The sequence below is a fragment of the Magallana gigas genome, chromosome 6 (assembly GCF_963853765.1).
Source record: "Magallana gigas chromosome 6, xbMagGiga1.1, whole genome shotgun sequence".
Taxonomy (NCBI): domain Eukaryota; kingdom Metazoa; phylum Mollusca; class Bivalvia; order Ostreida; family Ostreidae; genus Magallana; species Magallana gigas.
In genome coordinates, this window is record NC_088858.1 from 12,189,445 (window position 1) to 12,212,058 (window position 22,614).

General features: G+C 33.8%; 3 protein-coding genes across 3 annotated transcripts; 2 read left to right on the plus strand and 1 right to left on the minus strand.

Annotated features, from left to right (window-relative positions):
* The first annotated feature begins 78 nt into the window (after positions 1-78).
* On the plus strand, positions 79-3,917 carry LOC105345939 (tetratricopeptide repeat protein 12). Its single transcript, XM_011454320.4, has 2 exons — positions 79-235; positions 1,634-3,917. The coding sequence occupies exons 1-2, from the start codon at positions 161-163 to the stop codon at positions 3,758-3,760; spliced, it is 2,202 nt and encodes a 733-aa protein (XP_011452622.3). The 5' UTR covers positions 79-160; the 3' UTR covers positions 3,761-3,917.
* A 2,081-nt stretch (positions 3,918-5,998) lies between these two features.
* On the plus strand, positions 5,999-12,038 carry LOC105345940 (signal recognition particle subunit SRP54). Its single transcript, XM_011454321.4, has 15 exons — positions 5,999-6,368; positions 7,188-7,279; positions 7,454-7,538; positions 7,674-7,778; positions 8,038-8,162; positions 8,250-8,400; positions 8,578-8,637; positions 8,771-8,859; positions 8,998-9,098; positions 9,217-9,303; positions 9,469-9,542; positions 9,883-9,991; positions 10,312-10,482; positions 10,854-10,949; positions 11,325-12,038. The coding sequence occupies exons 1-15, from the start codon at positions 6,291-6,293 to the stop codon at positions 11,414-11,416; spliced, it is 1,515 nt and encodes a 504-aa protein (XP_011452623.1). The 5' UTR covers positions 5,999-6,290; the 3' UTR covers positions 11,417-12,038.
* A 914-nt stretch (positions 12,039-12,952) lies between these two features.
* LOC105345941 (BTB/POZ domain-containing protein KCTD3) lies at positions 12,953-22,523 on the minus strand. Its single transcript, XM_034469801.2, has 21 exons — positions 22,365-22,523; positions 22,153-22,206; positions 20,226-20,271; positions 20,026-20,099; positions 19,189-19,247; positions 18,995-19,075; positions 18,484-18,601; positions 18,177-18,328; positions 17,774-17,861; positions 17,435-17,619; positions 16,990-17,105; positions 16,661-16,748; positions 16,454-16,570; positions 15,586-15,756; positions 15,003-15,158; positions 14,704-14,800; positions 14,407-14,539; positions 14,211-14,259; positions 13,832-13,981; positions 13,533-13,636; positions 12,953-13,500 (listed from the first exon to the last, which is right to left on the minus strand). Exons 1-20 carry the CDS (start codon positions 22,403-22,405, stop codon positions 13,533-13,535), a joined length of 2,079 nt encoding a protein of 692 aa, XP_034325692.2. The 5' UTR covers positions 22,406-22,523; the 3' UTR covers positions 12,953-13,500.
* Between the last annotated feature and the right edge of the window lie 91 nt (positions 22,524-22,614).

The following is a 22,614-nucleotide window of genomic DNA, read 5'->3' on the forward strand; positions in this document are numbered from 1 at the left end:
TTGAAGAGAAAAGAATAACAAAATTGACCAAAGTAACATCAATTTCTATATAAAAAACGGTGACATAAAAGTATAAGTATAAAATTGATTGCCGAGAGAATTTCCTGTACGACCTAATTCCGGAAGCAGATGCGCGTGGTTGCCAGCGACAAGCGTCAACATGGCTGACCCTAAAACGAAAGACTCCAAGAAATTGGACGAATTCATCACCAAAGTAGATGAAATTGAGACTCTGGTAGGTAACATGTGATGCGTGTGTGTTCGTACTAAATCCTTAAAAAAGAATTATGAATAACTTCAAACTCTTTTCTAGATACCGATGTATATACATTTGGCATCTTTACATTTTGTCTTTCATGGAAGATTCTAGAAAATGATTGTGCATGTTTCATAATACGTTTCTTAAGATATCTCTGAAAGTATGTTTGAAGATGAAGGGTTTGTGATATTTATTTGTCTTACTGGTTTAATGACCTTTTATAGTCAGTTTCAGGTCAATTTAATATGGTTCATTTGTTGGCAAAATTGCAGCAGTTTGCTCATTTTAGTAACACCATAGGTAAACAACTACAGTAAAACTTGTTTAGTCCAAACCCAGGTAAAGCAAAATATCTGATATAGCAACGTTTTGTAGAATTCCTGGCAAAATTATCAACAAACTCTTGAAATCTTCAATGATTAAAACAATTACTTTTGTACAACAAATTATGGATATAGCAAATTGATTTTGAGTCTGGTAAGGGTGAAAAATAACAAAATTTACATTTTTTACAACAAATTGTTTTACTGTTTAACTTATAGAGCAATACTGATTGACAAAAATGTTTGAATGAATTTATTTTCATATAAATCCTTCAATTAACCATCTAATTATTTCAAATTTCAAAAGAAGGTATTTTTTTTTAGTTGCCTGAATAAGCACAAATTGTAGACAGCATGAAGAAAACATCATAAAGCAAAATTGCTATACATGTACTTATTAATACAAATTTGTTTTATGAATATATCAAAGTAAATCTACTAGTCCCTGTGACTTCACTGTAACCAAGTTTTACTGTATTGTACAATGATGACTAATACCATGATTATTGTAATAGACATTTTCTGTTTAATTGAACTTCCTTCTTTAATGTTTCATGCGGGTTTGAAGGTTGCTAGCATTGCAGAAAAAATAATAAGCCACGTTAGCGGGTTATGTTAATTTTTTTTTGCAATGCTAGCTACCTTCATAGCCCAATTGATTTAAAAAGGCCACAGACTTTTAGTAGGGTGTAGCTATCTATTCCTTGCGTCAAAACAAGTTAAAAATGATGCGGTTTCAAGCAAAATATGCATTGATTGTGTAGTCTTATCTCAAAAGTCAGACAAATCTTGTTGATTTCAAAGAGCAATGGATGAGTGGCAATCAATGAAATTGACATATGTCACATTGCTGTTTGACACAACTACCCAAAGTCCAAGCTCTTGTTAAAATGGTTCTATAGAAATAGAGGAAAAAATACTTGGAGATGTAAATATTGTATTATTATGGTTATATGTATTTGAAATGATCAATGGTAAAAATGAGATATTAGTACATATTTTAAAAATTCTTTCCCATAAGATATTATATTGTATAATCAATTTCTTTTAGGTGAAAACTCTTAAATATGGAGAAGATGATGATGTCAAGAAAGCCATGCAGAAAGCTGATGAAATCATTGCCAAAAACCAAGCACAGCTGACTGAGAAACTGAGTCAGACAGAAGAGGATGAAGAAGAGTCCAAGGAACCCCTGCCTGAAACAAAAACTGGCTTCAGTAAAACTGTCATCAATAAATCATCCTCAGCATCTCAACCTCCATCTTCTCCACAATCAATGGGTCCAGTGGACCAGCAAGGTTTCATGGCAGCCATGGAAGCAGATGCAAGGGAGAGAGCAGAAAGGAGGAAGATCGGAGAGAAGCAAGCTAACGAATTAAAAGAGAAAGGAAATGAGGAATTTCGGAAAGGAAACTATGAGAAAGCACTGGAACTGTACACGGAAGGGCTGTCTCATCTTAAAGATCATCTTGCCTTGTGGACAAATAAAGCGCAGACAAATATTAAGTTATGTAGATTCGAGGACGCTCTGGTAGACTGTGATTGGGCAATCAGAGTTTTTCAAAACAGCATGAAAGCACATGTTCTTATGGGAAAAGCATATATGGGACTAAATAAGTATGAAGAGGCAAGAAAGGCTTACAAGAAAGCTCTTGAATGTGAACCTAGTAAACAGAATCTTATCAATGATTATTTGGCAGAAGTTGACAGAGCAGAAAGATCCCATCAAGAAGAGGAAAAGGCAAAGGAGGCCTTCCAAGCAGGGGAAAAAGGCCCAGTAGCTTTGCTCCAACAACTGCAGAAAAAAGACCAACTTCCCATTTATTACAGTGGAGGGTTTCAAGTCTTGAAAAATTTCCTGAAAAACAATGAACAGAAAACTCTTTTCAGAACCGAAGGGGGATTCCAAATAATTACTGATCATCCATGTTTCTCTAAATGTTTCTCTGCTTCTCCAAGAAGTTTATCCAAAGAAGAACTTGATATGTTGAACTCTGGAATAAATATGTTTGCTTTGGCTTGTGAGGAGAATGAAAAAAATCAGGAGGTTCTCTTGTTAACAGAAGGACTGCCAGAGAAACTTATGAGGTTCATGGAGGTAAAAATCAAAGGGCCGGGTCGTGTTCTGAAATCCAGCTGTGTGAAGATACTTCATACAGTAACTATATCTGTTGTTGGAAGGTCAATGGTTCTTCAAAGATTTGACATTCCAAGATTATTAACCATTGTGTTCAATTTGATTCGTGTAAATGATGATGCTGCATTAACTGCAGGATGTGTTCTGAACAATCTTGCACTTGACAACAAGTTTAAGCAACAGTTGAGGGACAATATTGAAATTGATGTCCTGCCAGCGTTTGAAAATGTTCTGAAAGACGCATCCAGTAACCAAGCAGTTTTACCTACCTGTGTCTCAACAATTACCAACCTCTCAAATGACGTGGTCATTAGAAAAAAGTTGACAGACAGGAAGGAGCTGTGGAAAATTCTTGTGGATGCTGTGTTTAACCATAAAGAAAAATTACCTCAGCCCCTTAGTGTTGAGCTTGTTGAAGCATGTTTGGGTCTCATGTTTAACTTGACCCATGAACAGACTAGCGTGACATTTAAAGAGTTCAGCCTTCCCATTTGCAAGCAATGTTTGATGATTTGTCAGTCTTTGAAGCACTTTAAACTGATGGTGTCTCGTAGTCTTGGTATCTTAAGCCATGTTCTTCCATCTTCCATCCCATCAGTTGACTGGTTTTGTGACAATGGAGGGGTTGAGGTTCTTATGTTCATTTTGAAGAATGATGAATCCATCAACAGAAAATATGCCCTGAAGGCTCTCACAGGCTGCACGCAGATTAATGACCACGCCCGTGTCTTCATTGTGGACCACAAAGGGCTCGGAACACTCATGAAACAGCTCAAAAGTGAGGATGAAACGGTGGTTGGAAATGCTGCACTTTGTCTCAGCCATTGCACTCAGATCCCCAAGGTGTGTGCAGCTCTGTCTAAGACAGACATCATCAAGGATCTTCTTGTCCTGGCCAGGGATGGAAAGAAATCCGGACTCCAACAGAACTGTGCCATTCTAATAGCCAAGCTTGCTCAAGGTGACCAGAGAAACTTAGAGAAACTCAGAGAACTTCATGGTGTTGATATTTTACACGACTGTATGAAATATTTAAAGTAAAAGATTTTGTGACAAAGGTGCTGAATTTCTGGTCAGTACCAGTATATGGTTTCCATTTTCTTCATTACCCTAACATTTCATTATACTGTGTGCATGCAGTCTATTTTTGTGATTTCTCTATGAGATGTATTGACAGATTAAATGAAATGAATACACACATTCAGTTTTTTTTTAAAACAAGGAAGAATCTGGTTATTGAAATGGTGAAAATGGCGGGCAGGTGAGCGGCTGCCAATTAATAGAGTACCCTCATTGTACGGATAACTCCTCCTACAGTGTCCAAGATAGGGATCGAGTTGTTCTTTTGCAGATCAATTGTACATGCATATATCAGAGATGTGCATATTGCTAGGATTTTGATTTAATTTTAATAATTTTTGAAAACAAATACCAGCTGTTTAATTTAGTTATGTTTTTGGCAAAACTATCGCATATAGAATGCCCCATTTCTTTGGATAGGTAGTGTTCATCAATTCAGGGTTAACAAATGGATTATGGATTCTGTTCACACAAAAGAAAACCTAGTTTGCTGTCACATTGACAGCTTTTCTCTTGTTATAATTTCCCCTAGAATCTAGCTGTTTTGATAATTTTGAAGCAGTGCCCATCAAAATACCTGGTTATTTATTCTCCATATGCATGAATTACTGTTATTCATCTATTCTGTTAAGCTTTCTTAAAATAAAATTTTATTAATAATGAAATATATTTACTGGTAGATATATTATTAAAAGTGTTTAAAAGAAAGGGGGAAATCTACGTGTACAATATTTGTTTCAAAATATTTGCGGGGGTAAATCTGAAACCTTTTTTGCAGTAATAATATTTGTTGATTTGACATGCGATATTTTTTTTCTTGGAGTGGAAACTCGATCTCCACTAAAAAAACAAAAACAAAAAAATATCGTATTTTGTATCATATTTAGCCAAGTGATTTGTGGCGATGCATATTCTGTTAATTATTTTCGGGGTTTTTTTTGTGCACACAAAGCTTTCAATATATTTTGAGCCCCATTTTGTCCCCTTTCTCTTACCTCTTAGGACTAGGTTACGAGAGAGAGAGAGAGAGAAAGAAAGAGAAATGAAGTGGCTGATGTATCTCTCTTTCTGAAATGTTCGCTACCTCCTACCTCCATGAATCATAAAAACACCACATTTTGTTGGGTTTTTTAGCATAACGAGAATTTTTTTTAGCGTTTGTATGAATTTCTCGTCATGATTTTGTGCAAGAACTGCATTTGACTATATACATGTATACTAGTATTGGTACATGTATTTTGAAAGAACAAAAAAATTAAAGGTTATATAATTAGACATGACTTAAAACTAGTTATAGCTAAAATATATAATGATAAATTAACTACATATGTATTTGGTTCCAATTATTAAGGACAGACAAATGGTAGCTCAAAAGATTGTGAAGTTAGTCTTGGACTGCGTTATGTGACTCCCTATCTAATGTGACTTTTTTTATCGGTCCCTTGGATGGTCACGTACCGTACTTGGTACATGTAAGACTGTTACAGTCTAGACTGTATATTGGTACATGTATTTTGAAAGTAATTAGACATGAAGACCCTCTTTGCGTGAATAGTATTTGATAGACTTTGCTCAAAAACTAGGCTGTAGCTTGTTTTTTAATTTCACAAAAAAAGGAAACCTCAAATTTTAAAAATAGTTTAATGGGGGATTCATGAACCTTGCACAAAGCATGGAGAACTCAAGTTTGGTCATATAAAGGGCTCCTTCAAATCTTATAGGGAATTTACTGTGTAATAAGGAAGTGTCTAAATAAAAAAGGGCAGGGAGTTATAAAATCGTCATCTTTAACAAACTCAAATAGCGACTACATTAAAATTAATTAAGCTTTTTATGAATACGATAAGTGTAGAATATATATTATATATACATATTTTTTATATGAAAATATTGCTTTACATACATTTAAAAAAAAAATCAAATCACTCTGACATTTAATAAGACTATAAACTAAGAAATGGTCGATTGGATATGTTATGATACAGCCCCTACCCACCCCGGGCCTCCCCTTTTAAAATCATGCGTGCATGAATTTTTGTATAATAAAACACAATGTCCAGTAAACATCAATTTAAAACAAAATATTATAATTAACTGGGGGCGTGTGTATCAATTGTCAGTTGATTTGTCATAGAATAAAAAAAAGCTAAGCAAATCTTAATCAAGCGAATAGGTTTCCGTACAAATTGTTTATTCCGGAAGTCGGACGTGGAGAGAAAACTTTTCGGAAAATATTGCGACAGCAAAAGTACCTTTTTTCTAGAAACTATTAGATTTCCATATGTATGACGTTTAACTCTGGAAATTTTCTTTATTTTAGAAACAGTGTATTACATTAGATGTTTTCTTGACAATGAAGACAATCTAGTTGCCTGGATATTGTTGAAACAAGAAGAAAAGAAGAGACATATGTCTCTGCTGTGATTGAGAAAATTCCAACTACAACTACACTTGTTTATTTATTTTTGATCTGCATACCTAAAAAGCAAACATGGTTTTAGCAGACTTAGGAAGGAAAATCACATCTGCCCTGCGATCTTTGGGCAATGCAACGATTATCAATGAAGAGGTGAGTCTTACAAGTTTTATTTTCACATTTTATCATCCACTGTTCTACTGCTGCTACAGACACGGCTAAGATGAAGTTTATCTAAGCACTTATATGCTTTTTATTTTAAACTATGTTGCATTTTGAATATTAAATAGATATACAGTTTTCATGAATAATTTGAAATTTTATAGTTACTAGATAGAAGGACCAGAACATTAACCAACTTACTGGCCTCATTTATGGATTTCTTTACTTACACTCTTTTTTTTTATTCTTTTATTATTATCTTTTAATCCTCTCAAGTCACATTATAATTACATGCTTTAAATGTAAACTGCCTCCTCACTTAAATCAGGTCAATTTAGATTTTCTGATGCACCTCTAGCATACAACAGTACTGCTAGAATGTCAGTCACATTTCATCTGCAAGCCACCGGTTGTGATGATGAAATTTAACTGACACTATATCCATTAACTTTAAAGCCTTAACATCAGTTATCCATAGAAAGAAGGATACTACACCTGGTTGCCATTGCAATCTTGCCCCCAATTAAATATATTTCTGGTTAAGTTAAGCTATACTAAAAACTATTGAAATCCATAGATTTAGTAACATATGTTTTGTTGAATACTTCAGTTCATTCATTTTAGTATCAATTCAATTATATCTCTAGTATATTTGTATTTTTGTAAGATACAAATGAATGTGGTTTTACACAAATTGTTAAAACAGAAATTAATAAATGATATTTGGACATCCATTGCAACATTACATGTACATTATCTGTTTAATCTTACATCAGTAAGTTATTCAAAGTAATTTTGTTTTACTTTCAGGTTCTGAATGAAATGCTCAAGGAGATCTGCAAAGCTCTCATAGAGGCAGATGTAAATATCAAACTTGTCAAATCTCTCAGAGAAAATGTCAGGTACTGTATTATTAGCATACATATTAATGTCAATAGAAAATTCACATTTTTATGATGATGAAATGATGCCAAAAGACTTTTTCAGCAGTGAAGAACAGAAAATATCACAAGTTAAAAAAGGACATTCAACAAAACAATGCATTAATCAATACATTTTTCATTGTAATATTTCAGGTCTGTAATAGACTTTGATGAAATGGCAGGAGGATTAAACAAAAGAAGAATGATCCAGTCAGCTGTTTTCAAAGAACTAGTGAAAGTAGGTCAACCTTTGCAATGAAAACAATGTATACTCTTCAATACACCTACAATGTATTCACACAATTAACCAATGCATTTTGTTATATGTCATAAATGTTGACATGTAAAAAAAATGTGTATTTCCTTTTAACAGTTGATTGATCCTGGTGTGAAAGCCTGGACTCCCACCAAAGGCAAAAACAATGTAATCATGTTCGTTGGACTTCAGGGAAGTGGAAAAACCACAACCTGTACCAAAGTAAGTAATGCAGGCACAGCCTTGTAAGGTGAAAACCATGGAAGAAATCTGACTGTCTGATGATATTGTATGACATATTCCAAAATATTATGAAACTGGGCAGGGATTTTCTGAAGAGTACAATCATGTAAATTGATGTGTGATAGTTAAAAAGAAGATCTGGAATTGCAAAGAGAAATGCAAGAAAATATTTTGTGTAAAGATTTTAGATTATTTTGATTTGACATAGACTAATATTTATCTCATTCTCTATTTTCAGCTTGCTTATTATTATCAAAAGAAAGGTTGGAAGACCTGCTTAATCTGTGCAGATACTTTCCGTGCTGGAGCTTTTGATCAGCTAAAACAGAATGCTACTAAAGCCAGGATTCCATTTTATGGAAGGTATAAATTTAAGTCAATTTATTAGTAACATATATTTGTAAGGAAACAAATAATTAGTATGCGTTTTAATGTAAATTTCTGATACAGTTACACAGAGATTGATCCAGTGGTGATAGCCCAGGAAGGAGTGGAGAAATTCAGATCCGAGAATTTCGAAATTATTATTGTGGACACCAGTGGTCGTCACAAACAGGAGGATTCTTTGTTTGAGGAAATGTTACAAGTTAACAATGTCACAGTAAGCTTAATCTTTATTATTATTTACTTTCATTTTTGCCTTGTGTTTTAGCTATGGATTCATCAGTGACATCCAAAATCAACAAAAAGAGTTGCAGATACAATGATACTTTCAAAGATTTATTATAATTTTGGTATTACAAAATGAATATATGTTATGCCTTGTATTTGTTTGTAGAACCCAGACAATATTGTGTTTGTGATGGACGCATCGATTGGTCAAGCCTGTGAGTCCCAGGTAAGTTTTCCTCTTTTTGACCACCAATTTGATAAGGCTGAGCTGGGTATAAAAATTGCACTTGTTTTAGTGTTTACACATATACTGGTCAGTGGTGTTCTACACATGTTAACACATTCTTCTTGTAACACAGGCTAAAGCTTTTAAAGACAAGGTAGACATTGGGTCGGTCATCATCACTAAACTGGATGGTCACGCTAAAGGAGGAGGAGCCCTCAGTGCGTAAGTATTAGTGGTAGCAAGACATTGAAGGAAATTAATGATTTACTTTCACTGTCCTGCAGACCACTTTAAGAACTCTTAGAATAAACTGACAATTGTGGATGTAAAGGTATTTGATTTTGCTGTATATGATTTCAGAGTGGCAGCCACAAAGAGTCCTGTCATTTTCATTGGTACAGGAGAACACACAGATGACTTTGAACCATTCAAAGTTCAGCCTTTCGTCAGCAAATTGTTGGGTAGGATTTAATTTCACATTAATATTTACAATATGACCAATATGTGTGTTTACCTTTTAATGCTAATTTGTTTGTTCTTGTGTCATCATAATGAGATATAAATGAATTAACCTTTCAGGTATGGGAGATATTGAAGGTCTGATAGATAAAGTGAATGAACTGAAGTTAGATGACAATGAAGACTTGATGAAAAAACTAAAACAAGGTATTATTGTTTTTATCATAATCATGATAAGTTCTTGATTTTTTCCTGTGATGCCTTCACACTTTTTGTTTTTTATACAGTATAATGTTTGATTTTTCAAGAAAAAAAAGAAGACACTTTTATTGAATCCAGTAGTACACTAGATTAGGGTTGTCTATTTTTCAGGTCAGTTCACTCTTCGAGATATGTATGAACAGTTCCAGAACATCATGAAGATGGGTCCTTTCAGTCAGATCATGGTAAGAAATTAGACTTGTTGTATTGTAGACATTGTAAATACATGTACAAATGTATGTACTTGTTCTGGTGTATGTATATCATTTATATTTTCTGTAAATTTAACTTTGAAGATTTTAATGAAAAATGCATTTGAAAGTGTTCATGGTTAATCATATTGGCTAATGGTAAAGAATGTGTACCAGGTATGTCATATTACTTGTAAACATCCAACAATGGCTTCAAAGAAAACAAAATTTGTAATGTAACAATAAAACCTCCCAACATCACATAAGATAATGCCAAAATAAGAAAATAAACTGTTTTTGCATGCTTGATATGGCACTCTGTTTTTCTTCACAGGGCATGATCCCAGGGTTTAGCTCCGATTTCTTGACAAAGGGAGGAGAACAGGAATCAATGGCTCGCCTAAAGAAACTCATGACTATTATGGACAGCATGAATGACAAAGGTCAGGGTTTTTAACTTAGTGTAGTAGTAGACCTTAGTACATGTACTTGATCAAAACTGGAAGTAAGCTTTGAAGCAGTGAACAGATTTTTATTCAGTATATATGTATTGCACAATAAAGTTGTCTCGAAAACTGTTTGGATTACAAAACATGTATTTAGAAGTCTTGATAAAAAAAATTGTTTTCAGAGCAACTTTGACATGGTTGATTTGCAAAACTAAGAAAAGACAGTTTGGATACTTTATCAATATTTGTTGAAAAAATACCGAACACTGTTTATTTGGATTTTTTCTTGAAAGCGAGTTCTCTTTCCAAAACAGAGTTGGACAGTTTGGATGGAGAGAGGTTGTTTACACGACAGACGGGGCGGATCCAGAGGGTGGCACGAGGAGCGGGAGTGTCCATTCGGGAGGTCAATGAGCTTCTGGCCCAGTACAAGAAGTTTGCTCAGATGGTGAAGAAGATGGGAGGCATAAAGGGACTCTTCAAGGGTAAGAGATATATAGACTAAACAAGGGTGGTATTTATAATATTTTCTTTAGGCGTACAAAGTAATGAAAGAAGTACACCATGTACATGTATTGTGCTACATGTTAAAGACATTCCACTGTCCATGTATGTGTATTGTAGTATACATGTATTGGAATAGTTAAAATAAATGAAAAATAAATTCAAAACTAGTATGTGTTTTTCATTTGTGACAATTATCCTGTTTGTCATTCAATATTTCATTTAATGTTGGACATACACGTACATGACCTGACTAGTGTGCCTCAATAAACCTGATTTATTGAATAATCGGAATGACAAATGAATTAGCTTTTGTTGTGACATATTTTGTAACTCTTTGTATTTTATGTAGGTGGTGATATGAGTAAGAATGTCAATCCTTCACAAATGGCCAAACTGAACCAACAGATGGCAAAGATGATGGACCCCAGGGTACTACAGCAGATGGGTAAGTTTATATACCAGCTAATTAGTTTAGTATAAAGTTCCTTATTCTAACTACTAACTAGTACACATTTCGTGTTTTTATAAATAAACAATTATGGATCTTTGTATAAGAGCATTTTTCACATGTTAAACAAAGAAATTTAGTATTATATTGTCATCCATTAGTATGTATCCACTGTGGTGATGTAGGCTATTTTTGTCAATGAAATATATTATATGTATAAGCAAATATAGATACATTTACTTGAATACACTATAGATACAAGGGATTGAGATGTATATTGGTACAAGTGATGTATGTTTAAATTTAAATACATGTACTTACAATATGATCTAGATCTATATGTATGTTCAGATGTTTGTGTATCCATTGTAGGTGGAATGCAAGGTTTACAGGGGATGATGAGACAATTCCAACAAGGAGCTGCTGGAAAGTTTGGCAACATGTTTGGAAATATGGACAGATAGTGAACTAAATAAGGGGAAGGGATGTGAAAGTTATCTGAATTATAGGAAGGGATTAGTAAGTGAATTAAATTATGGGAAGGGATGAGAAAGTGTACTGAATTATGGGAAGGGATGAGAATGTATATGAAAGAATTGTGATATGAGTTAGTTGTGAATGGTGTTGCCTGTAATCATGAATTTTTGTTGACTTTTTTATGATTTGTGAATTTAAAACATGTACATGTATTTCTTTGTCATTTGCCTCATTTGGGACTTTTCAATACATAAATCATACATGTAAATGAGTCCAGTGTAAATTTACCCTCCTTTTGTAAAACATTCTTGTTGACCATTGTGTGCATTTTAAGTACAGATTAAATATACAAATGTATTACTAACTGGCTGGTGCAGTTTTGAGTACCCAGTACTATATTAAGGACAGAAAAAAAATACAAATGTAATTCTAACTGGATTTCAGAATGGTGGATATGACTTTTTGTGGTAATTGTATTTGTATTGATTACATATTACATGTATGTAACATCTCCATTATTGATTGGAAAAAAATTTGTTGATGATGTTCACACATTTTATGAAGACCATGGCCTAGATTTAAAAATAAAAAATCTTTCAGAAAAGATGAGTACATGTTTCTGTTTGATGGCATGCCATGCCAGAAATGGCTGGGTCTTACAATGGCTACCCTTTGGTCAGTCAGCATTACCGTACCTTTTTTTCTGCTTCACTTCCAGTCAATGACCTCTGCTTCTTGATACTGAGCTGGTCATTGGAACATGCTTCCATATTCTTAACTTGAGCACAAAATCAAAGTAACCTACTTGCAAAAAAGATTTTGCCCTTGTGAAAGGATAATCATTTATTCCCAGCATACATGTACTATTGTTGGTATGCAGTCTTAGTAGGTTGATAGATTAAGTGATGTCATATCTCCAGTTGGGCAGATATCAGACATGATACACCCTGCAGGAAGTAGATGAACCAAATTGGTATTAAGGTTATAAGGTCAAAGTTGAAAGGTCAAACTAATTTTGACAATACATGTAATTGGTAGGTTAAAAGTTGTCCTCCCAATCTTGAGAACAAATATGCTTAACAGAAATAAAACTGGTTCACCCGTATATATACCTCCTAGGAATTGAAGACCATTAATGATTTTATGGTTATAAGGTCAATCTCCAGGGAACTCTGGAAATCAACTGTAAACTGTTGTCATTTCAATAGTTTGAACTCACTTTGTTCAAGAGGCATTAAACTGAGTTCACTGATACCCCTTCAGGAGTAATAGTATAAGATGATAAAAACCTGGAAGGCATCATCTATTGGAAGTCAACCATATTTACAATGATCTTTGTTGCAGATAAACTGTGTAGTTTTGTAATTGAAGGAAATAATCATTTGAAGTCATGTTTCCTGTTATGTCAGCATTAGGTACATTTTTAAAAGCTCTGCTTTCAATGGCTACAGAAATCCATTGATTGATTTGAAAAATGTGCATATAAAGGGTAAATCTATTGAAATAAACTGTGGAATCACATATTGTTTGCTAATAATTTTATTGGAAAAACAGCTGATAGTAAAACAATTATGATCGATTGTAAAACAATAGGTATAATAAAAAATACAATATATGATCACAGTGTCATGTTTAAGAGGAAAAAAATGTAACTTACATTTGTAAACCTCTCTAAAACACTTACAACAGAGGAAATAAAAAACAAAAGCAAGGAGAAAAGGAATTCTTCAGATCTCTGACTTCCATCCATGTTTTCCTATACACCAGTCCACCTTACAACGGTGAACTGAAAAGTTTGCATATTCATAGTAATTCTCATGGAAATTGATTATAACACTTTTAAAACTTAAGACTAGCGTTCATAGCAACAAAGCGCAAGACTAGAGTGTTCATAAGCTTTCATAGCAATGACAAGTAGCATTGTAAATACCAGTACATGTATACATTTACAATCTGATATGCATTGTTAAAATCAGATTCAACACAGCCTTTATATATACACCTTTCCTATGTAGTTCAAACTTGGGAATGGGTTGTTCATTTGATGAGGTCATCTGGTCTCGGACATCCACTACATTTGAGTTATCTGTGTGTCAGTTTCCGCTATATTCGAGTTATCTGTGTGTCTGTTTCCACAGTTTCCATGTAGTCCCCTCCTGTGGCCCCTTCTCTTTCTGTATCTGTCTCTGACTGCTTCACCCAGGGACCTTTAATGGAAATTAAACCAAAATGCTTAAAATGACAAATATGAGATATGATATTAAAGTAGAGGCATTATGGAAAACATTTACATGAACATGCATCACACAGCAAAGTGACTAACAGTGACTTACCGGTATCGTATGACTGTTGAATAACCCCCACACATATATGTAGACAACAACATATAATGAATGTCTTACCTATGGTCGGTCCCAGCTGAGATGGTGCAATGTTACACACAGAGGGGGCGGGGCTCACATAGGGAGTGGGTGACCTTGAAGAAGAAAGGTCACATTGTTCCAACAGCTTCACTAACTCTTTTGCAGTTGGTCCACCATCTTTTACAGTACCTGTCAATTTAAGGTTAAGGATGATACCAACTCTGATCAATTAAATGGTACATAATGTAACACATATCCTGGTAAATACCTGGTAGGAATCTGTTGTAAAAATTGGATGGTATTCAAGTGGATAAACATGCAGCTGGTGATCAATAGACATAAAGGCAGACATAGACTGTATAAAACAATCTTTGATTATAACATACTGGTAAATTACATTATGTAGATTCACTCTTACCTTGGTCACTTTTAACCATTTTATCAAGTGCTGTAGTCAAATCCCACATCTGGAAAAAAGGCCAGAGATGATATAAGTACAAAATGGGGAAATTCTTAATGTCTTATAAAGCGGACTCAGATCAATTAAGAAAAATTACATTTATAAACTTGGTATCTTTAGGGATCATATTCTAATTATTAGAAGATGCACTCACCTGAATTGCCCCATTGGAATGACCTGTAAAGAGGTACCTGCGTGGTCTAGACCCCATGCGGTTTGAGCCCTCACACTCATGAACACAAAAGGCACTCACATTGAAGGAATCTACTGACTTTATGACACACACTCTAAAATAGATACAGGTACATGTAAATGCTTTGTATGAAGTACCTGAACTCCTAAATGTAACATATATGAGAAATTTCAGTTTAAATAGTATTTTATAAATATGAGCTTCTTTTTTTATGCGAATAACCCTAACAAGTTTGAATTTCTTATTTTCTCTCTTTACCTCTGACCATTGGATGAAAGTCTGATAAAAAGCTGATTTGTTTCAGGTACAACTTTTTGAATGAAAACTTGCTGATCGTCTTGTTCACCATAAGGACCTAATAAACATAATGAAGAGACATATGTATCACAGAACTGTAGCTAGTCACTGTATTGATAAGTTTACTTGCAAATAAAAATATCTTTAGTACTGTTCAGATACAATTTAGTTAAATACTTTTTAATATTTATTTGTCATATAATGGAAACTTACAAATCTTAGCACTGAATGTTTTCAAAATCCATTCATCAAGAGCTTACCAATGTCATTGCTAGCTGAGTAACTGACAATAGGATCAACGTCTTCTAAAGAGACGATCTTGAATGAAGCCAGGGGAGTGGATCCAGGCTGGGTGGAGATCATTCCTCGAAAGCGAGTCACACTCCAGGTTCTGACATGATTGTACTCACTACATACTAGACAAAAGGAAACCATCACGTTATGATAATCTATCAATTAATGCTCAATATTGTAACTGTCCTCAATCAACCTCTTTGAACATATTGTACATGAGCATCTTTCATTACATACCGGTACATGTAATGTTATTAAAAGAAAAACTTTTTTTAAAAGTTTTTTAAAACACATTTAAAAGATGTATCCATGAATCATCAAACAAATACTGATTGTGTTTCAGACATCAAGCATGAATGCTGTAGTACTCCTGCACAAATATCTAAACTAGTATTATTTCATGTACCACTGTATGTAGAATTAAAATCCTCACTATAAGTCTTTTAAACATTTCAACAAATTTTCTCAGTATGAGATATATCTCATACCAGTCCAACATATCACTTTCAAACTTTCCACATAGAAGTTTTTACCGACTCATGCACTTACCTGAGACTAGGTGTTTTTCTGATAGCATCACCTTGATGACCGGACTTCTGTGAACTGTGAAGGTCTGAAATAACTGGGGACCACTGCCCACTGTCTCTGGGTGCTGGACAATGACTCTAACTGTCCCAGAGCTGGTGCCATATGCTATCTCTATCCAATTACCACTGATGCCTGCATATAAAAGAAAACAAATCAATTTCTAAAGCATAATCAAATTGTCACATTAACACATATTTGAATCCCTATATGATTATTCACCTTGCAAGGAACTGCATGGGTTATTTTCATAAAGTTATAGATGTTAGTTCGAACATTGAAATAAGGTTTTTATAATAATGACTGCTTTAGGTTTGAGTTACTGCTTGGTTATGGATATGAAACACATGTACTTCCTGTTTTTTGGGGTGTAAAATAGAGTGAGATAACTAGCTTTGGCTGCAAGATAGTTTGAAATACTGACTGGTTTTGGTTGTGAGATAGTATGAGATACTGACTAGTTTTGGTTGTGAGATAGTATAAAATACTGACTAGTTTTGGTTGTGAGATAGTATGACATACTGACTGGTTTAGGTTGTGAGATAGTGAGATACTGACTAGTTTTGGTTGTGAGATGGTGTGGAACACTGACTAGTTTTGGTTGTGAGATGGTGTGAGATACTGACTAGTTTTGGTTGTTATATAGTGTGAGATACTGACTAGTTTTGGTTGTGAGATAGTGTGAGATACTGACTGGTTTTGGTTGTGAGATTGTATGAGATACTGACTAGTTTTGGTTGTGAGGTAGTATGATGTACTCAGACTGGTTTTGGTTGTGAGATAGTATGCGATACTGACTTGTTTTGGGTGTTAGATAGTATGAAATACTGACTAGTTTTGGGTGTTAGATATACACTGAGAGCAGTGACCATGTCCCCTGATGGGTCCTTATACAGCTCCGTCACCAACAGGTCATTGTCCTTCATACGTAGAGGGAACTTCTGCATGTCTAAGAAGTAAAACATATTGTTGTATTTAACTGCTATCAGTACTATACAAATGCACAGCTGTGTGTATAAGAAGTACATAAATTTCTCACCTATATAATAGATGGAGCCATTTTCACAGCCCAGCAGCAAGAAAGAGCCTGCTGTATCATAGCTGGAAACTGGAACTACATCCTGGATCTGTATAGCAAAAACATGTATAACTTGTGAAGTTTACTTGATACATGAGACTGACTACAAGCAAAGATTGATACTGGTCACAATGAAAATCTACACAGCGGCATGTTTCTACTGAGCTACATGTATAATGAACAAGTTAAATAAAATAATAATAAAGCTGAGGAATTCATAAGTAAGATATATCACATTGTTAACGACTGTAATAGTGGCTACACCTGTTATATGTGAGAGCAGACATTACCTGCCAGTGCTGACTCATGGCGTGCCACACCCCCACCTTCCCTGTCTGACTCAGGGCCACCAGCTGACTACCAATGAAGAATAAGGAGTCTACCGACACATTCAGACTGAACTTCCCTGTAAACGAGCATCACAAATGCTTTGCAAAAACTGCTGACTTTTGTAGAATTGCCATTATCAAATTTGTGGTACTTTTACAAGGGTGCATATTTGAATTTAAATCATCTGCGAGTTCTAATATTTTTTAGTACATGTAATAAGTTTATATATAAAATCCCCTCCAATTACCAATATTGTCTTTAAGTAAAAATATATCAAAGATCAATGATCACGTAGCACTTTGGAAAGTAAAATAAAAAGAAAACCATGATAGAGTTATATCACTAATGTAATCATTGACAAACATTTTTATGGAGAGATACACATTTATATTTCTAAACTCTTACCAATCTCCCTGCTTGTTCCATCGTCTGCCACACTCCAGAGCTGTATCATGTTGCCCATTGCTGCTGCCACCATTTTGTTGGGATTTTCAGGATTTAAAACTTTGGCATTAATAGCTACTCTCTCTACAACATCCTCCATGTAGGGACTTGTCCATCTTAACTGCCAGCCTGCTGTATCCTTCATTCTGTAATGTCATCATTTTGATTCAAAGTTCTGTATTGTAAATATTTCTGGCTAATTTGTAATATGCATAATAAATGGCGTAGACTGATTTTAAAAATTACCTGAAGCAGCATACAAAATAACAGTATTTGAAAGTGCACTATTTAAGAAAATACCTGAAGCAGCATACAAAATGTGGATAAGCAACACACAGCCAATTGTGATGACCTCTAACCATGGTAACCTTCAAAGGTTCGTCATGACCTAGAAAAATACAAGGGGACTTGTCACTTCAAAACTCTCTTTCTTATCCTCCCATGTGAATCTGGAAGAGGACAGTATTTCTTTCTTCACAGTAAAGGACGATATTCGATAAGGTCCAGTTGTGTTAAAATTGAATTATACACATGTATGTATTAATCTTTTTTTTAAGCAAGTTTCTAAAGCTTTACGCTTAACTTTAAATTTTTGGGCATAAAAAACACTTCCTCCCACACATAGTCCTTTGCTGCAACCTTCTGCAGTTCATAATTTAATTAAGTGGTACTGCTTTAGTATACAACAGTTTTCTAGACTTACATGTACTGTGGTGGATAAGCATTTTGTCCAGAACAGTTGAGTGACAAAGCAGAACCTCTGAGGCTGGTCGAACCTGTCTGTGTTCACCTGACTGGACAGTTACACACATCTCTGACACCGGGCGGGAGGACCTTGCACTCTCAGCATCATGTCTATAAATAAATAATTACCATTAGATGTAAGGCAAAACTTTAGATTATAACACGTCCTAATAGACAATGTACAACCATTTATTTAAAAGTTTAACTATAAAATACATGCACAGCTAAGATCTGATATTCTAATCACAAGGCAGAACAATGTGTACCTTGATACAGATCCTGGACTTCTGGCACAGGCACCCTGACCCCCTGTCGCTCCTACCAGATCAACAACAGAAGTGGAATGTCTCTTTTTCTCTGCTGATGGAGGAGGTAGAGGTGGTTCTGGGTAAGAATAGACAAATACTGATTAATAAGTGGGTTTTTTTCATCAAGGAAATACTGGTATACTGTGCATCAATGAAATAACGGTATACTGTACATATACAGTATATATGAGGTGGGCATTTAAAAGCGTTAATGTTGTTTCTTTCCTTCCTTGTCTTTTTAACTTGTTTGCACCTTTATATTCAATTATGTGTATTGATTTCAATACCAGGTATCTTTAATTAGGAAAATATATAAAAATCAGTCAATCAGAGACGGGATCAATACAATTTCTCCGTTTTTAATTCAAGTACTACAAGGTGTCTTTACTAATGAAAAAAATAAATTATAATCGGGGTCTGTTGTTACAGGATCATCCAGCAGTTTTACTACTGTAGTACATGTACTGACCTGGTGGGTTGAGATAACCATGGAATAAAACATCACCACAAGATGCATGCTCTAGGTCTTCACATAGAGTCAGTCTACTCACTGTAATAGTATCAAGAATCATGTTGACTTGAAAAACCTTTTGCAGTACTGTACATGCAGTATGACATCAATTTGAACAGATTAAAAGTTATAAATTATCAGACAAAATTTACCTAGAGGTGTAATGCCAAAAAATTCTGCCTCATGTCTGAGTGCTGATATGTCAACATTTCTGAAATAATAAAGTCAATTTGAATTAACATTAATAACACTAAAAAAAAATTCCTTCTTTAATGAATAGTGAAAACTCAGAAAAAAGTTTTTGCTACATTTAGGTTGTTTACTCAATTGTGATTTTTAAAAAAATGAGCTTTAATTATAAAATCCTCCAATTTTATTTTGACAGGAATGTGAACTAAAACTACCACCACTTGTGATTTATATATTTGTAAGTAGTGATAATAAAACACTCTGCAAATCTAATTAAAATCTGACCATTATATTCACTCCGACACAGAGCTACCCAAGGATTTAAAGCAAAATAGAAAGTCACATCTAGTTGATAGTTCAAGATCAATGATTGGTCAAACTTATCATGTATTGAATATTCATATCATGTATTGAATATTTATATCATGTATTGAATATTTATATCATGTATTGAATATCATGTATTGAATATTTATATCATGTATTGAATATTTATATCATGTATTGAATATTTATATCATGTATTGAATATTTATATTTGAAAGGTCTTTGAGACACAACCTTCTACTGAGTTCTTTAAAACCTTCTGTAGCTAACTACATGAGATAATCAAATGATCTGATTTTAATCAAACTGACACCCAAACTGTGTTTCATATTTACAACAAAAAGCATCCCATTTCTTCAAGAATATTAGGGCCCTATCTCATGACCTTAGCACATTCAAATTAAGACTAATTAAAAGTTTTCCATTAAAAGAAAGACACTGAAACACAGATAATGATTTATAAGATCTTTTACCCAAAGTCCACCTCCTTTGTTCTCATAAAGTTTAGTATCACAGAAAATATCACTGGATCTCGATCAATGAAAATCTGAAAGGTACAGACAATGTATCATGTGATAACGATTTGTGTAAGTCAGTTGTCCATGAAAATTTAAATCAATGGACATAGTACCGGTATACTTAAAATTGATAAAATTACGATAAATAAACTTACAGCCCCAGTTTCATCCATTTGGGATGATATTCTCCCACTCAGCATACTGAAAAGAAAAGACTATCGGTTTGATATTTTACATATAGATTTTCTACCGTTGAGCAGCTGGACGTTATGTTAAATTTTATGGACTGATTCGGAATTCGACTACAGTGCAAATTTACCCATTATCTCTATCATGAATTTTAAAAAGTGCGAAAAAAAAACACATCTTTAACTATGATATAGCATATGCTGCCAAGGTACACCATACATTTAAGAAAACTTTCATCAAAATCATATTGCCATGCAGAAATTAGTCCCTAGTTTTACCCCTTTCATCTGTAACCAGTAACAAAGCTTTTGTTTTCTGGTGACAAAAAGTAAAATATAATATGATAAAACTGTTTATTTCCTTCAGCTAGATGGTTTTATTTTATCCAGTAACAGTTACAGCTATTATATTCTCTTGATGACATAGGGTAAAAGTGGTGGCAGAACTTTTTAGCAGGGTTACTTTATTGGTTACATTGGTTATGACTATATTCTTTTGGTAACAGAAGGTACCAGTAATAGAAGTGACAAGCCTTTAAGTTTTCCTATTTAGCAGTGGAGTCCTATTTTATTTAGGTACAATCATGGTTACAGCTATGACATTAAAAGGTAAAAGTGGTGAAAGTAATTTACATGATTCACAGAGGCTAGTTTTATTTTATTATATTGATTAAATTTGTTACAATGGTTAATCTAATCCTAAACCCTAATTTTATCCCTAAATTAACCCTTATCCCCGGGTACGTTTTCTCCAAGAGAAATGTACCCTATGAAAATAATAACTAATGGTTTTCATAGATATTCTTAAATGAAACAAAATAAAAATATACAATGAACATTTGTATCATTTGTTGTTGTTGTTTTTAAATGCATAGTAACCATGGTCACGTACTTAAATTATTAAGACAATAATTTGTAACATACACATACACGAACATGGCCTGAGCAGTTTAGTTAGTCGACAATTAATACCCCATAAACGAAACCGTTAAAAAATAAGTTTTTATTGCAATCTCATTTGGAGAACTAAATGATGAGTATGTCAAGAAGTCGATATCGCGTTATTTTTAACATTTTTTTTGAAATTTTTTTTTGTATCTATAGAACAAAGTTGCTTAATAAAACCAAGTCAACTGAAGTCTTTTAAATATTTGTTTGATTCATATATATGGAAACTACTACGAAATCTAACATTGAACAGTCAATTTGCTTCCGACGCGACTGACATGTATAATGTGTGGAGATTGGAGAGTGAATATTTCTACCTCCTGTGCGGGGAGGCAATACATAATGTTACATAATAATAAATTAACTGCTCAGGTATTTAATTGATTATCACTATAATTAAAATCAGGGGTTCTCACATAGAGAAACTCAAATTGGTAAGGCTACCGATAAATGGATTATTAGAAGAAGTAGACTGATAACTGTATTTTATGACAGGTAATTATTTCGTACTAAAATAAAAATTGCTACAATTATTATAAAGATCATAAAATGAATATATTTCTATACATCTATGCATTGAAATATGCATAAAAGTAGCATTTGAAAATTATTCAATATGTCCAACCCCTTTAAAATTATAAAGTATTAAATTCATATATCTATAAAACTCTTACATTTCTGTATATTTATTATGAAAATAGTATTTAAAAGTATTAAAAACTATTAAGTAGTATAATTATGATTTTCATCATGTTCATAGGGTACGTTTTCTCTTAGAGAAAACGTACCCGGGTACGTTTTCTCCAGGAGAAAACGTACCCTAGAGATTGGGTACGTTTTCTCCTGGGTACGTTTTCTCTTGGGTACGTTTTCTCCTGATACCATTTTTGGCCATATACCGTATGTAGCTGAAGGGGTAATGAAAATCCTCATTAATAATTCTCACCTTGTAAAAAATGAATCTGGAATCCATATCAGAGTGTGTCTTGATGTTGAAAACCTGCATTGAATAAATACATACACGTATAAAGGATAAAGTGGTGGAAATTACCATGATCACTGATCAAGCTCTTTGCTGATATTAAACTGATAAATGGTCTTGCACTGCACAGCAAGAATATTTTAGGCCTATTGAAGATAAATAATCTTGATATTCACCTTTTCCCTCCAACATTGAGATGAATGACGTCCCCTGGCATCGAAAAATGTTAAGTTTATGCCACTTAGCTCACCTTTTATATCTTAATCACCCAGAAAAACATTAATTTTACTAAAAATAGCATCTACATCCCATTTTCTAATTATGGAACATGAAAATAGATAGTTCAAACAAAGGGTATTCGTATCATGCATTTGAAACAAATTTACTTGTTGTAAAAAAAAAAAGCATACGTACTTCTTCATGAAT